General features: G+C 37.6%; 1 protein-coding gene across 12 annotated transcripts in view; it reads right to left on the bottom strand.

Moving 5' to 3' along the window:
* Positions 1–14,498, bottom strand: part of PARD3 (par-3 family cell polarity regulator) — a 447,781-nt gene that overhangs the window by 11,153 nt on the left and 422,130 nt on the right. For all 12 annotated transcript variants that reach the window (XM_059840275.1, XM_059840315.1, XM_059840296.1 and 9 more), the window contains one exon: positions 7,294–7,414. In XM_059840275.1, coding sequence (XP_059696258.1) covers positions 7,294–7,414 — 121 coding nt within the window. The remainder of the gene's footprint in view (positions 1–7,293; positions 7,415–14,498) is intronic.

The raw sequence follows: 14,498 nt of genomic DNA, 5'->3' as shown, positions 1-14,498 counted from the left end.
ACAGTATAGAGAATGGTTAAATCACCAAAAAGGTGGAGATAGGATTGAGCTGCTGCTCAGTTTAGGTATATACAGCACAATAAAATGCATCATCTCTCCAGACAAACACACACACACACACACACACACACACACACACACACACGTGTGGAGAGATGAAGTTACCACAAAAGCCTGCAGTAAAGTGACAGAGGCTCTGAAAGTCCTAATGGAGAATGAATGGACTAAGATCAAAATGCAACTTCAGAGATATTTCTTTTTAATGCACAGAGGAGCCAATGGTTCAATAGAGGCAGGAGCTGTCGCTCCTGTCTGCCTGCTGTAGTGCATGGCCAGAATGACAGGATCTGAGGAGTCAGGTCTGGATTCTTTGCAGTTCAGGAAGAATTTCATCTAATGGACCACATTTATAATTTGATGGGTCTAAAGGCAAACATCTCAAATCCATTATCTGATTTACTGAAGGTATGCCCTGTTAAACTAAGAGGATTTGCAATACTTAGCTAATCTGGAAAGGACATATATTTAGTCTGAATATTGTTCACATCTACAATAAGCTGTTCATATAATTGAAACTATTATCTCATTTGAAGTATCGAAAAATATGTCAATGAGACACAAAAATCCTCCCTTTGTATGCAATCATAAATTCCATGTCGTAACATATATACACATAGACAGGTACATTTAACCATCTTATTAATGATAAGGCAGTTCTTTCAAAACTTTTCATTCAAAACCTCAGTGACACCATTGTGAATGCCCTTGATATATGGTTATGTTGATATAAAGACTTAATATATTCTATTTTGGACCCTTCACTCGCTAAGTAAAATGCAAATCTCCATACAGTGATATAACTTTTCAATGTGCTGTTGATTAAAGTAACTAAACAAAAAATATTTATATAATAAATAACTTTGCTCTTCAAAAACAAATTGGTAATTTTGTCTCAGTTTTCATAGTATGCTTTTATACACATATATTTTAATAAAATCCATTCCTAAACACACATCTATAGAAATACCCAGTCCATTTATGTTAGCATAAAATGGAGAAAATTAAGAGAAAGAATGTTGCACTGTTTTCAGATCTTTCAACAGAGCAAAAAAATGTGTACAAAGAACACACATAACACAGTAATTATAACACTGATATCTACACAAGGCTAAGTACAATTATAACAACCTGAAACCATCCAACAAAGCTGGCAACAGCTCGGTCCTCACAGAACAGATTGATAAGAACTCTGGCCTTGCCTTGCTTGCAATGAGATGTATGACAAGCACTGACCTTTTAAATTAGGATGTGGTCAAGGCCACAATAACAATCAAGGCTGAGTTATACAAACAAATGTATGTTCATGTCTTCCACAATACATTTAAGTGGCAATGATAGTGCATTCAGCATTGTTAAACAGTATTCAGCATATAAAACTGTGCTTTAAGGTAGATGAAATTACACAGCTCTCTTCCCAAAGATGCATTAACTTAAAACCAGGGCTGCAAAGTTTAAAGTTTCTACCTTTTCACTTTCTGCAAACAACATTTTTTCATGTTACAGAGAGTAGCTCTGTAAGAGAACATGTAACCCTTGTGCCTCAAGTTGCAGTGACCATTATCAGCAGTCCAGGACAAGACATTTTAGGGACAAAGGTATCTCCTCTCTTTTCCTACCTATCCCAGGGGCTGCTCCCACAGCTTCTGTCCCTGCACTGTGGCATTTGTACCGACACAGGGTAGTCCTGTGTGGTGGCAGCAGGGATCCTTCTGGAATGGCACAGATCAAAGCTGCCCCTGAATTACAGAGAGGAGATCATGGGGCCATCCAGGGCACTGGCTTTTCCAGGAGACCCAACCAGTTCAGGTGACAGGAGATCTACCAATGACAGTGACATACCTATCTGAGCCACAGGGACAAGCTGGGAGAAGTGCTTACTCAGACTCACAGAACTCTTTGGGTTGATAAAGAAATAGTTAACAAGGAGATTACTAAAGGAGCAATTCCCTTAGTACTTTCCCAGTTATTAAAAAACCCAACTACTTCATTAAAATAAATGTGCTAATTTGTTTTTTTCCAGATTAATCTTTCTGTTTAACCAAGAAGTTTCAAGTTCACCTGGGAACTTGGCAAGCCCAAGGCCCCCCAAAAGTCTGTGGTTCTCATGGTGCAGCACTAATTAGAAATAGATAAGATTAAATGACCTTGCCTGCTTTATGTGTAAATGTACTTGACACAGATGACAGACAATCCAGCAACTGTGTATATCAAAATTCACAATGATAAAAAACATTCAGTGTCTCGGGGAGATGTCCTTGAAAACTATTTTTGTTTCCATCTTTATGTTTATGTTGCTATGGTGAACAGAACATATAGCAGCCTGTCTTTTAAAAATTGCCAACAGGTGCATGCATTAACTCAAGCAACATGTAATAAGAAAATCCCATCCCTTTCTGTACCTTTCTATGGTGTATATGTAGGAAGCTGAGCAGAATGGAACAATGATTTCTGTTCTGTATTAGGAGAAGCAGAAGGAAAATCTTCAGTATGGCAGAAACAAACCACTAAACCCTGAAATTCTGCTTGAGGTATTTATGCTCACTGTGAGCTATAAATATGGGTTTTTACTAACTAAAATGACTTAATTTCATTTTAAAATCCTATATCTTAATTTTTAATTTCAAATATATCAGTAGATTAAAGCTAGTGAGTAAAAAAAGTTAAAAATAATAAAAAAAGTTAAAGTTAGAGCCTAAACCTTAGCAAAAATTGCTAGTATTTTATCAAATCCTTTGCAGATTTGATATATAAAATGGATATTAACTACACAGGTAAAGAGAAATTACCTGTGGATACACTTTCCTAAAAGTTATTATAATAATAATTTTGGTTTCCTCTCTGAAAGAGATTGTGAGATAGGAGAAACTGCAATTTAGCTTCTAAGGTTTTTGTCTACTGCAATACTCAGTTAGATATTGCTTAATATCTTGCATAAAATATCCTAAAATAGATGCTTGAAATGGATTAATAATATAATTATTACAATACTTCTCTTTCTCATTAATAGGTTGAGTAATTCTACATAATTTACAGACTGATATAAACTTTACAATGTTTGTATTGAATAAAGTCTGTTATTCATTTTTTTCAGGTAATATTCCTATTAAAGGAATATTACCTGAAAAGTCAAAGTTATAGCAATAAAAATGTTTCCTAAAGAATTTTAGACTATTTAAAATTTAGTATGGCTTTGAGCAGGTCAAGGACTTGACTACAGGGATAAGAAATAAGTATATTAAACAGAATAAAAAGATTTTTTTCTATAGAGACAAGACCTCCACACCAACAAACAGCAGAAAATACCCAAGCAGAAAAAAACCCCAGCTCTTCTGAGCCTTTAGTTATCAAGCCATGTATAGATATATTATTAGAACTCCTGGAGTCTTTTCTCTATGAAAATCATGTAATTATTTACTTTTCACAAATTTGTCATGTAATTAAAGCTATACTCAGCCAAGTCAGGTAGTGTATATATTATGACCCAGATAGCTGGTATCTTTAGAAAATCAAGCATATTTTTATTTGACTCCTAAATATTTAAAGTACATTTTGCTCAGCTGCTCTCTCAACACCAGATTTTTCCTGTCATTCAAACAGATGCAGCATGATTGGAGATGAATGTATTTGTGAATGGAATTTGCCACCTCCCATTTTCAGCACCAATTATTGTATTGAATATGATGAAATAAAGCACCAACTTTTGTCCCTCAAGCATCTTTGTGGGCTTTTTTTGGATCACTGGTGTGCTTCCACAAGCAGGACTGGCAAGCAGCTGTAGTGTTTTCCATGGATTTAAAATGCTCTCTTTTTTTAATTGGATTGTTCACTCCCATGGCATTTAGGGCTACAGAGCTGTGGTTTTGTTATTGAAGGGGTGGGTGTGTCTGTTAATCAAGATGTGACTAGGCAAAAATACAAGATGTGGAACAAATTACAACGAAGTCCCCTAAAGTCTGGAACTGGTACAAGGTAAGCCTCAGCAGACCTAACACAATCCAGAAAAGCACAGAAAACAGAGGCTCAGCTTTGGTACAAAACAGAAAAATCAGTCCCAAAAGAATCCTCATTGGTATAAAAGTGTCATAGCAACATCAAGGGCCTTAAATATTAGCAGACACACTAATTCCATGCAATTCTGCATGTCCAGATACATTTTTCTGCACTTTGACTGGAATTAACACCAGCAGGATTAAAATGGATTAATTAAATTTCATGTTATTTTTATCTTTTTTTTCCATGCAACATCAGGCCTATAGTATTGCCCTTGAAAGCCTCTTGCACCTCACTTTTTGAAATACAAACTCATAAAAAGCACCACATAAAAGAAAAAAAAAGAAAAGCCATGAAGCCTGAGAAAGTCATCCTAAAATAAACAAATGCAAAAATCCCTTCCATAAAGCTTTGACTCAGCTTACAGAACCAGTGAATTTTAGACCTGGCTTGATGTTGCAACATTTAGGCAGTTATTTAAACCCTAACAGAGTGTCATTCAAATGGCCTTGAGCAGAAATGTTGTGCTGTTTAATAGACAGTGTCATCTCATTCCAGCACTATCACTTTTTGTGTCTGTTCAGCTGCCTGATGCTGTTGAACACTCGCAGGCAGTCAAGTACTTTGTTTACTGGCAGGACAAACACAGTAGGGCAAAAAGTCCAGTGCTGCTGCATTGCTCAGGTACAGAGAAATGACCTTCACCTGATGGGCCTCAGCAGGAAGGGACGGGCCAGGCACCCACAGGTACCACTCAGAACCACATGTGCTCCATGGAATGAGATCTGCCTCCCACCCAGGGAGGAGATTGAAGGTATCTGCCACAGGTAAATGGACTCCTGTGTCACAGGCCATTAATAATCTGTGAGGAATTGGAGTTGGTGAGGTTTACAGGACCATTTTTATAATATATTAGTGGGTTTCTGAGGCATTGAGCTCCTCTGAATATCCTCAGAGCTGCCAGATTTCCATCAGCATCCATTACTTCCACTGCAAACTCCATGTTCATTTTATACTTCCTTGAAGTAACCAACAGTCCCCCATCACATCAGCACTTCATTCCCTATCCTCAACCATCCCATCAGCTTGGTAATGAGAAATGCAAACTATTTATCACCTCATAGCACACACTTCTCCAAGGATGGGTTTTTTCTCTCTTTCTGTCCAAACCAGGTCAGAGTTGGCTGCTGTCTTGTGGCTCAGAGGCTTCTCTGTATGCAAAGCCTTTTGTTTATGTAGGCTGCACAACCCATCTCCCTCAGGTGAAAACACTCTTTTCAACAATGGCCCACGTACAATTGCACTTTGCACTGCTGTGGTTTGGAGCCAACAGCTCACAGATGGAGAAGACTGAAAAGACACTGATGAATGTATCTAAGTATTTTCCTACATGTGCATTATAAACCAAATCTGCATTTTTTTGGTGTCATCGGTATTTAATAACACATCTGGATCTGTTTTGAGAGGTTGTCTCAAGAAAGTCCATCATTTTAGACTAACATGTTAAAGTAGTTCAACACACTCCTTAAAAAAGAGGGTTATGGCTCTTTAAAACTGAAATAGCTGTGAAGTGCTGAAATGAATGAGATCATTGCTTTATCCTTTCCAAGCATTGTGATCTTGAAAGGCTGGAGTACATGATGGAAAAATAAAATTATAAGTCAAATAGACTCTGGGCAACTTTTTTTTAAAGTACTTATCTAAAATAAAACATTTGGTCACTTTTGTATTTAACAACAGAGCAGCTCCTACAAAAGCAACAATAAGCTTCAGAACTAATATTAATACATTAAGCTGAATTAGTCACTTTGAGCTCATTTGCATGATCTGCAGAAGGGGAGTAAACAGAGAGATAACACTTGTTTGAATAAGAGAAAATAGAAAGGTCAATGTTCTGACCCAGAATTTAGGAAATTATTCCATTCCTAAGGTAATCAGTCTGTCATCCAAATAATTCCCTTCTCGTTCATTACAAGAAAGTATAATAAAAGCCAAGTTGACTGTCTAAAGTTGCTATGGCATTTAGATATACAACAATTTGGCCCATGACCTTCAGTAGTTAAGTTCCCAAGTTTTCAAGAGTGCAAGTTTTTCTCATACACAGTTTTCCCAAGAATGTTGCTGAAATCTCTCATTTGGAAACCAAACAGTAGCTGATATGGGTAACAGAAGATATCAACTACACCCAGCCCCAATCTACCCCAAATGGCTAAACTATCCCTGTGATGAGCTAGCACATTATCTTCCCCACCTCAAACTGAAAGCATCTGCTCATAAAAAGGAGTTTATATTATTTATTCAATTTCAGAGGAAGTTAGATGTTTTCTAATACAAGAAAAGAGAAGCCTATATCCTGATACTGTTGTTCTCAGTGACTTCATACACAGACTTGGTGGCTCTTTGGCTTTTCTCCACCTTGGCCTTATGTACATGGAACTGCTGAGCAGCAATAACTCAAACTCACCACCCTCACCTGCTTCAGAGGAAGCTGAGAGATTATGCTGTTGTCACCACACAGTTCCCACTTTTTTGGGAACACAAACAAATTGTTCACTGTCTTTATCATGGAATTTTCAATAAAATTACAGTTTTTGCCTCATATTTAAAGGATCCTAATTCAGGATATGTAATTGATTAAAAAGCAGCACTAATTCATTCCATTATGTTAATCAAGATAAGCACATGTATTTAAATAATTGTATCACATTACTGGATCAGTTTGAACAGAATTTAAAAGATCAATTAGGACATATATCTCAGTACAGAAGTGTCTTAGCTAATGTAAGTGTCAGAGAGGTACTATTGTAAAGGAAGCTCATCTCTCTTTTACTGTGAAAAGACATAGTTCTGCCTTTATGAAAATAACTAAACACAGTGATATTGCTTCAGAGAAAATAGCATTTACAAGGTTACATCTTCCATTATTTATTACTAGTATGTATTTTTTTCTGGTTTTCCTTGAAAATTTCAGATCAATAGGTACTGCCTTTGATACTAATCCAAGCAGTAACTCCCAGAGTCAAGGGTCTAACCACGGAGCAAATACTGCTGTCTGCACCCATGACAGATGGCTGAAGAAGTTTAGAACTGAAGTAAACATCAATGAACCAAAAATGGGGATCACAGCAAGGGCAGAAGTACGGAGGTAGAGCACCCTGCCTCCCTTCTGGTCTGCTCCTAACCCAGCCAGGAAGAGCAGGAGTCAGCCAAGCGTCCCAGCAGTGGCAGGCCCTGTGCACTCACCCACGGCTGCTCGAAGCTGTAAGTGCGTCTCCTGTCCTCCACGTCCTCGTCCTGCTTTGCCTGCTGGAACTCCTGTCGCAGGCGCTGTATCCGGTCGTGGTTGTTGGGGGTCGATCTGTTGCTAGAAGGGGAAGGATGGAAATGATCAATATACTTGGGACCTGCCACCTGGGACTGGGACTGCTGCTGCAGTGCAGGACTGCAGACATGACAATAATTTACAAGCATTTAGTCCGAAGATCTTTAGTTTTTTTGAAGATTATTAATGCTGTTTGTCTAATAAAGAAATTTCAGATGTTGCAAGGATAAGACAAATAATAATATTTCTAAAAATTATCATAAGCTGTTGGCACCTTTTCAGTATATGTCACTCCTAGAGAATGAAGAAGAATAGATATAGTAGTGTCAGACTTAACATAAAGGGAAATTAAAAGTCCTAATGATCTCTGCTACTGAATAAACAAGAAAGATACTTTTCCCCGATCAATAAACTGTAGTACTATCCAATCTTTATTCACATCAAATTAATTACAATGTCTGGAGGCTCTACCTATATAAAATTTGGTTATTTTCCCCAATCAATAAGAGCCTGTCATCCCTTAGTTCTGTTTTTAACAAGTCTTTTAAATTGATCAGTCTGAAAGCATTAAAAGGCTTGGGGGCCAGTATAAAGCCATCCATTTGACAGGGCCATAGGCAGGAATGGATCTGGGCAGCAGGTGAGAGCTGGCTTCCCTTGGCCCCACAGACACTGGTGGCTGGGGAGGGCTCAGTCCCAGAGGTACTGACACAAACCAGCACACCCAGAACCTTCAATCCTCCAAAACCATCAATTTTTCCACAATACCCAGTAATCCACGCTCCACGGCACAGGTGTACACGAAACCATGTGCATGTAATGAAATATGCACAGGAATGGCTTATTTCACAGAGAAGGGGGAAAGTGGGTATTTATTAATCTTGTTGACATTTTTCCAGCTGTGCAGCTCCCACCTGACCCTACAACCCCCCTCTTTCAAACATGGTAATGTGAGAACACAGAAAGCCTGACAAACAAATATGCTATATCAAGACTAACCAGAAGCATTTTAATCAGTTCTTGTGGGCTTCTTGTGCCCTGCATTTCGTTGTTTATTTCAAAAGAGCTGATGAGGAATGAACATCTATTACTTTGTTTCAAAAGAGAAATCTGCAGAGAGACAATGGATAGCAATTCCATGGATTTCCTTTCTTAGACACAGGGTACAATAAAACACAGTGAATTTATATCCTGTGACTTCTTTCATATGAAAAGAGACAATTCTTGAGCCCATTTGTGACTGTTTTCCATGTCTTTTGGGATTGGTAGGTGCAGGGGATTGGAGATTATAGATGTTTGAGACATTACCTCCCACTCTTTTCAGTGCCAATAAATAGAGTTCATCAGTGCTTGGTTGGCTAAACAGAAAAATTAATATGGTTCTGGAAAAGGCTAATTTTTGAAGTGGTTTGGGTTGATTTATTTTTAAAATTTATTTGAAACCAAAGGCAAAGAAAAGGAAGGAATTTAGAGAAGTGTTTTCTTTCATGCTTTTAAAAACCCAAATGGGAGCTTTAGGAAATGCTTTATTTGTAGGGTAAGTCAGTTTCTATGTGCTAATTGCCATTTTGAAAAGTACAATTAAAAGAAAGCTTAATTTAGAACAGGTGGAAATGAAACACTGGTATTTTCAAGATTTCCACTTCATTGTAGGTGTGTTGCTAATTTTATTTCCTTAATTCAACTTCATTTTGTGGAACAGCTTATCTCCATTTACAGTTTTATTTTATGTAAATTTATTCCTTATTGTCAAAGTCTGCCCAGCTTTACTATACAACCACTTGTTTTTTTCCCATGCATTGCTATACACTTCGCATTTTAAAGGGATTCATCACAATCCAGTATAAGACAAGACACTTTTAAATGGTCTGTTGATTTTTAAAACTGTTATTGTTAATCCACAAACAAGTAGTCCACTGCTTTCTACACAGACAGGTGTTTCCTACATGATAAATTGCACTTAAAAATGAAAAAATATAGTAAATATTGAAATTTCAGGCATATGTTTGAAAAGTAATTGAATTTCTGTGCAAAAATTACTGTGAAAATGCCATCCATAGACACCTTGTAGTACTCAAGATGGTGGGTAAACAATCAGGGTTCTGTAATCAAGATTGTTTCAGCTTTTAGGGATCACAGTGCAGAAGTGACACTGAAGCAATTTATCCAATGGCAAGCAGAAGGTGAACTCCAAAGTACTGCACTAAACCTTGTGCACTATGCAGGGTACACTGTACCAGCCCCAAAATGGGCTACTGGAAGGGTTATTACAGACCTGAGGGCTTCTGCACATTTTGTGATAGTTATTCATTAAAACAATTACCTTATCAGAGGAATAGCAAGAAAATAAATGCATAGTGTCCATGCCATGGAGCCAAAATGTGTCTTTTCCCAAACAGCAATGCATTAACTTGTCACCCTGTAGACACTGCAAAGAGGAGTAACAAAGGACAAGGAGGATCCTGGGATTTATGATCAACTTGTCTCCAGACCTAAGGACTTATTTTAATGCCAAAAAAACCCTTACAAAAAATGAAAAGAAAGAAGAAGTCATGCTGATTTAAGAAAAGTTATTCAAACTTATTAAAGGCTTGATAATGGCAGAGAAGATAAATTTTTTAACAATATTTCTATTTTATCTGAAAAGCAAGGGACATGACTCAGATTTAGAAAACTGCAAAAGAAGTGAATTATAAAAAGAACTATTTCACAGAAGAAAAAAGAGCAAAATTAGAAAAAGGCATTTCTGTATCTCCTCAAATTTCTTCGAGCTCAAAAAGTCTCTAAGAAACAGAAAGTGAGATCAAGTCAGTGGGTTAATAATAATAAAAAAATTAAATATTTTTTATTTAGAAGAGGAAAAGGCAGACAGCTAAGGAGGCACTAAGATACGTTTCTTAAAAGATTATTTGAGGGCTTAGACTATATCTTAGATTCACCTCCTTTTGTTTCCATTTTCATTTCAACCTTGTTCTGATTCTCCAGGTTAAATTACAACTGCCTTAATCTTCTCACCACTGAGGGCTTGCACATCTCTGTCCTGGCCTGCCATGCTGTCACCTCTTTTTTTTCATGCCTTTCTTCATCCAGTTACTCTTATCATCAGTGCTTTTTTTGCTGTTTTTTATGTCTCCCACTGCAATCCCTCTGCACTCAAGGAACACTTGGTACACCCACTTGATATCTCATTCAAATCCCAATTAGTACTTCTAAAAGGAGGAAAATGTAAAAATCATAATCATTAGGGAAAACTGTCACCAATAAAATTTTGGAGTCAACAGTGCAAACCTAACTTTATTCCTTTTCAGATCCCAAGATGTTCTGCTTTATTTAAAAATCTTTATGTAAGTCACATCATTATCCCTTGGGGTAGAGCTAAACAAATTATATCCCATGTGAAGTGTCCTTAGCTGGTCTAAAGCAAACTAAATTTTGACTTATTGGATGAATTGACCCAAGAAAGATAGAATCATATCAACAGACTACTAGGATGCAGGCTGCAGGTGTTCTTGCTGCTTAAATTCCCACTGTGGGTGTATGGGGAAAGTCCTCAAAAGTTAAATGTGCCATGTTTTGTTTGAGTCCTTCATTCAAATGCACTGAAAATGTGAAGGCAGATCCACCTCAAAGAATCAGGACTACTCTCAGGAAGGAAGGAGTTTACCTTGAAATACATCCAAAGTTTATTGAAGATTTAACCCATGCTAGCTTCAAAATTTTTAGCAAAACTGGAATTACAAGTCTCTACAGTAACCACAGCTTGCCCAGACAGCCTTCCCTTATGCCTACTTAATAGGCATAATAGGCAAATTCACAGGATGGCTGTGAATTTACTGAAGACAATTAGCACCTCCTAGCATCAGATACCAGTGATGTTCTTCTGTCAAAGTGCTCTCAATGTTAAATGTTCTTAAAATAAATAAAATTCAAGGAAAGGCTTTTAGGGCCAAAGTTTACTTGGGTTGCAAAGCATCTGTGCTTTCTTGTATCACAGCTCTACTTGGCACCCCATTGCCTTCCATCTGCAGATGGCACATTTCACAATCAGTTGTTTTTTGAGTGCTGCTTCATAACACACCACCAGCAGCACAGACTAAAAATGCAATGGTAAGCAAGACTCAGATAGGCCAGGGCTGTCATATATTTCCAGGAACAAGCAGTTGCAGCAATGGCCATCAGGGTTTCAGATCATTAAGCAATGTCTCAGTGTGATGTCATGCACTGATGTGCAGAGCTGTATTCCTTTCAAAACAGTCAGATTTTAGGTGTGATAAAGTAGATACAAACATGCCACTGAACAGGGACGACTGAAGCTTTGGGAAAAAATTTATTGGCCTGAAAAAGCATGGAAAAGGGTCTTAACAACACCACCATGCAGTTGCAACTTGACTAGAATAACCAAAAGGTTAGTAAACAAACAGTGTTCTTTACACCTACAGTTGAGCTGCCAGGGCCTCGCCGGCCTGACCGGCTGCTTAGATCTCTGGATAGCAGTAATAAAACACAGATGGGTTCTTATTTGCTTCAAGCTGGCAAATAACTATCACCCATTTGTATGATATAAATTCCTTTTCATTTGAACAGATTACCTGTGTCATATTAAAAATTAAGGTCTGAATTTGTGTCTACCTCTGTTTACACACAGAGAGGAGCAGGAAATAAATTTATTTCCATCACACTGAGGATTGACAATGTGGCCACACCATGGCTGGTGGCACACATCCTCATCAAAGTACAGGACTAACTGAATGCCTACAAAATTGGCCCCTTTCTTCATCACTTGAGCAGGATGAAACAGCCCAACAGAAAGTAGAGTGGTGATAATCTAATACAAAAACTGCTACATTTACTGGAACTCTTGCCACAGTGCTTAACCCCAAGCAGACGGATTTGTCTGTTTCAGATGGCCCTTGAGGGTGAATAAGCAGAAACTGTCAGGTTATTTCAAAAAGTCATGGACATAAAATAAAATGAAAGTGTGCCCTTTACCAGCCTTGAAGTTACCAACACGTCCCAATGCACAGGCTGCTGGCTTGCTCACTTTAAGCAGATTTGTTAATCATCAGTGACACAGATGACTGTGCCCACAGAGCACAGGGCGATGAGGGCCAAGCAGCAGCACAGTTTGTCCTCTCTCCTACCTGCCACAGCTTGCCAGAGCAGGTTGGTCTTTTCCTGTTTTGTTCTGTGGTTTATTTTTTGACATCTAAATGTCACTCCTCAGGCTTAAGTTAGTGTAACTGATTTGGCTGGTCCTCTCCTTCCATTGTGCCCTACATATGGTCCTTTTCCGAGACATCAGATTTTTCATGAACACATGGATATTAACACATAGAGACATGGTACACAAACAGGAGCAACCATGGGCAGTGCCATATAAAAGAGCTGTTATGTGATTACAGAATTGCTACAGTCATCTGAGAAAAAAAATTAGCTGGGCAAGAGATCAAATTTGTTAGACTACAAATGTACCGTGGTTGTAACCTGGAAAGAGGCATAAAAAGCCCTATTCCACACTAATTTTGTTTTTCTTAACTGTCAAAGAATTTATTGGGAATAAGGCATAAAAAGGTAGAGGAGAGGTGTTAAAAACCAAAAAATGTATGAATTACAAAACTGCAAATAAAAATAGTTTCTCTGCACAAGCTTCATTAAGTTTTATCAGCTAGTATCTTGGGTTTTTACACTCAAACCACAGGTCATAAATTCACAGTAAATCCCCCATATGTTCACCAAACACCTGAATTAAATTTCTCTTCTAGACGTAAGAAACAAAATGTGCAGCTCAAATTAATTATGCATGTAAAGCTAGTTTCTAACAAGGGCAGCTTCTTGAATGCTGAAGGGTATACATTCTACCAGAATTTTTTTCCCCAGATCTCTTTCAATTTTGGCTTATTTCTACTGTTCACCCAGTTATAAAACTCATCCTCTTTTGCCATTTCGTATTTGCTAAATGAACACCGAGCATTATATATGCTTTAAAGTCAGGAGGTTTTAAAGGCAGCTAAATTCAGGGATTGGCTTAATGTGACAGGCAAGATATAGCATGTTACCTTTACACATACCTACACACTTCAGCATAGTAATTCCATCAAAACAGGATTCAAACTTTAGGATTTATGTCAATATGTATGCATGTGAAATCAGCTCATTTGGAATTTTAGTGTCATTCCAGTTTACCTTCACAGTGGAAGTTCATCAACTCCAATACCGTGAAGTACATAAGTCTCCAAATGCACTCACTTTCTTCTTTATGAATAAAATTAATTTCCAGATTTTGTCATTGTGTTTAGATGAGCATTTCACATAATTTCAACAGACAAAATATTAAAAATTAAAAAGATACACCTCTCTTCTTCAGATTAAAAAGGTAACCTCAAATGCTCGAAATTCAGCACTTGCTTCTGATGTGATGGCCATAAACAACGTGGAGAGGTGGGGCTGATGGGGAGATCACTTCACCACAGAAGTCTCTTCAAACTTTCCAGACTAGATTTCACTTTGAGTCCCTCTGTGGCCCTTCTGTAGCAGGGCCATCATTTTACAACCAGTGAAAAACGAAGAATGCTCCCAAGACCCTTTTTATTGCCACCATCACTCTTCCTTATTAGCCTGTCAGAGCCTGCACACCGGAGACTGAAATCCAGTCTTACTTTTCAGTGGAATTCTTCTACTAAAAGGAAAAGCAGAGATTTTAGGACCTTGCTGTAAACATCTGAAAACAGACACTCAGCTACTGGGTTATCACACAGTCTAAGCCTTACTTTAGAGCTGTTAGATTTTGCAGATATAAGCCAAGCCAATTTTCAGCCACACACAACTTGTTACAGCTGTTCTCATAGGGTATTGCACTTTCCAAGTTAGGAAAAAAAAACATAAAAAGGAAACGAAAAAAGAGAATGCCACAAAGCCTAAAAGAAAATACAAGACATCTCATTGTGAATTTCTTATGACAATGTTAAAGAAATAGCAGAAATACACGGGAGAAGATTTAATAAATAATAATAATAATAAAAAAAGAAAACTAAAAAAATACTACCGATCAAGCAAGGGAGAAATTTGCAGTTTTGATTCCAAATGAAATACAAAATTACTTCAAACAGGTGGTGAGAAATGGGCTCTG

Source organism: Haemorhous mexicanus, chromosome 1, assembly GCF_027477595.1.
Source record: "Haemorhous mexicanus isolate bHaeMex1 chromosome 1, bHaeMex1.pri, whole genome shotgun sequence".
NCBI lineage: Eukaryota > Metazoa > Chordata > Aves > Passeriformes > Fringillidae > Haemorhous > Haemorhous mexicanus.
This window is presented reverse-complemented; position numbering and strand designations above follow the sequence as displayed.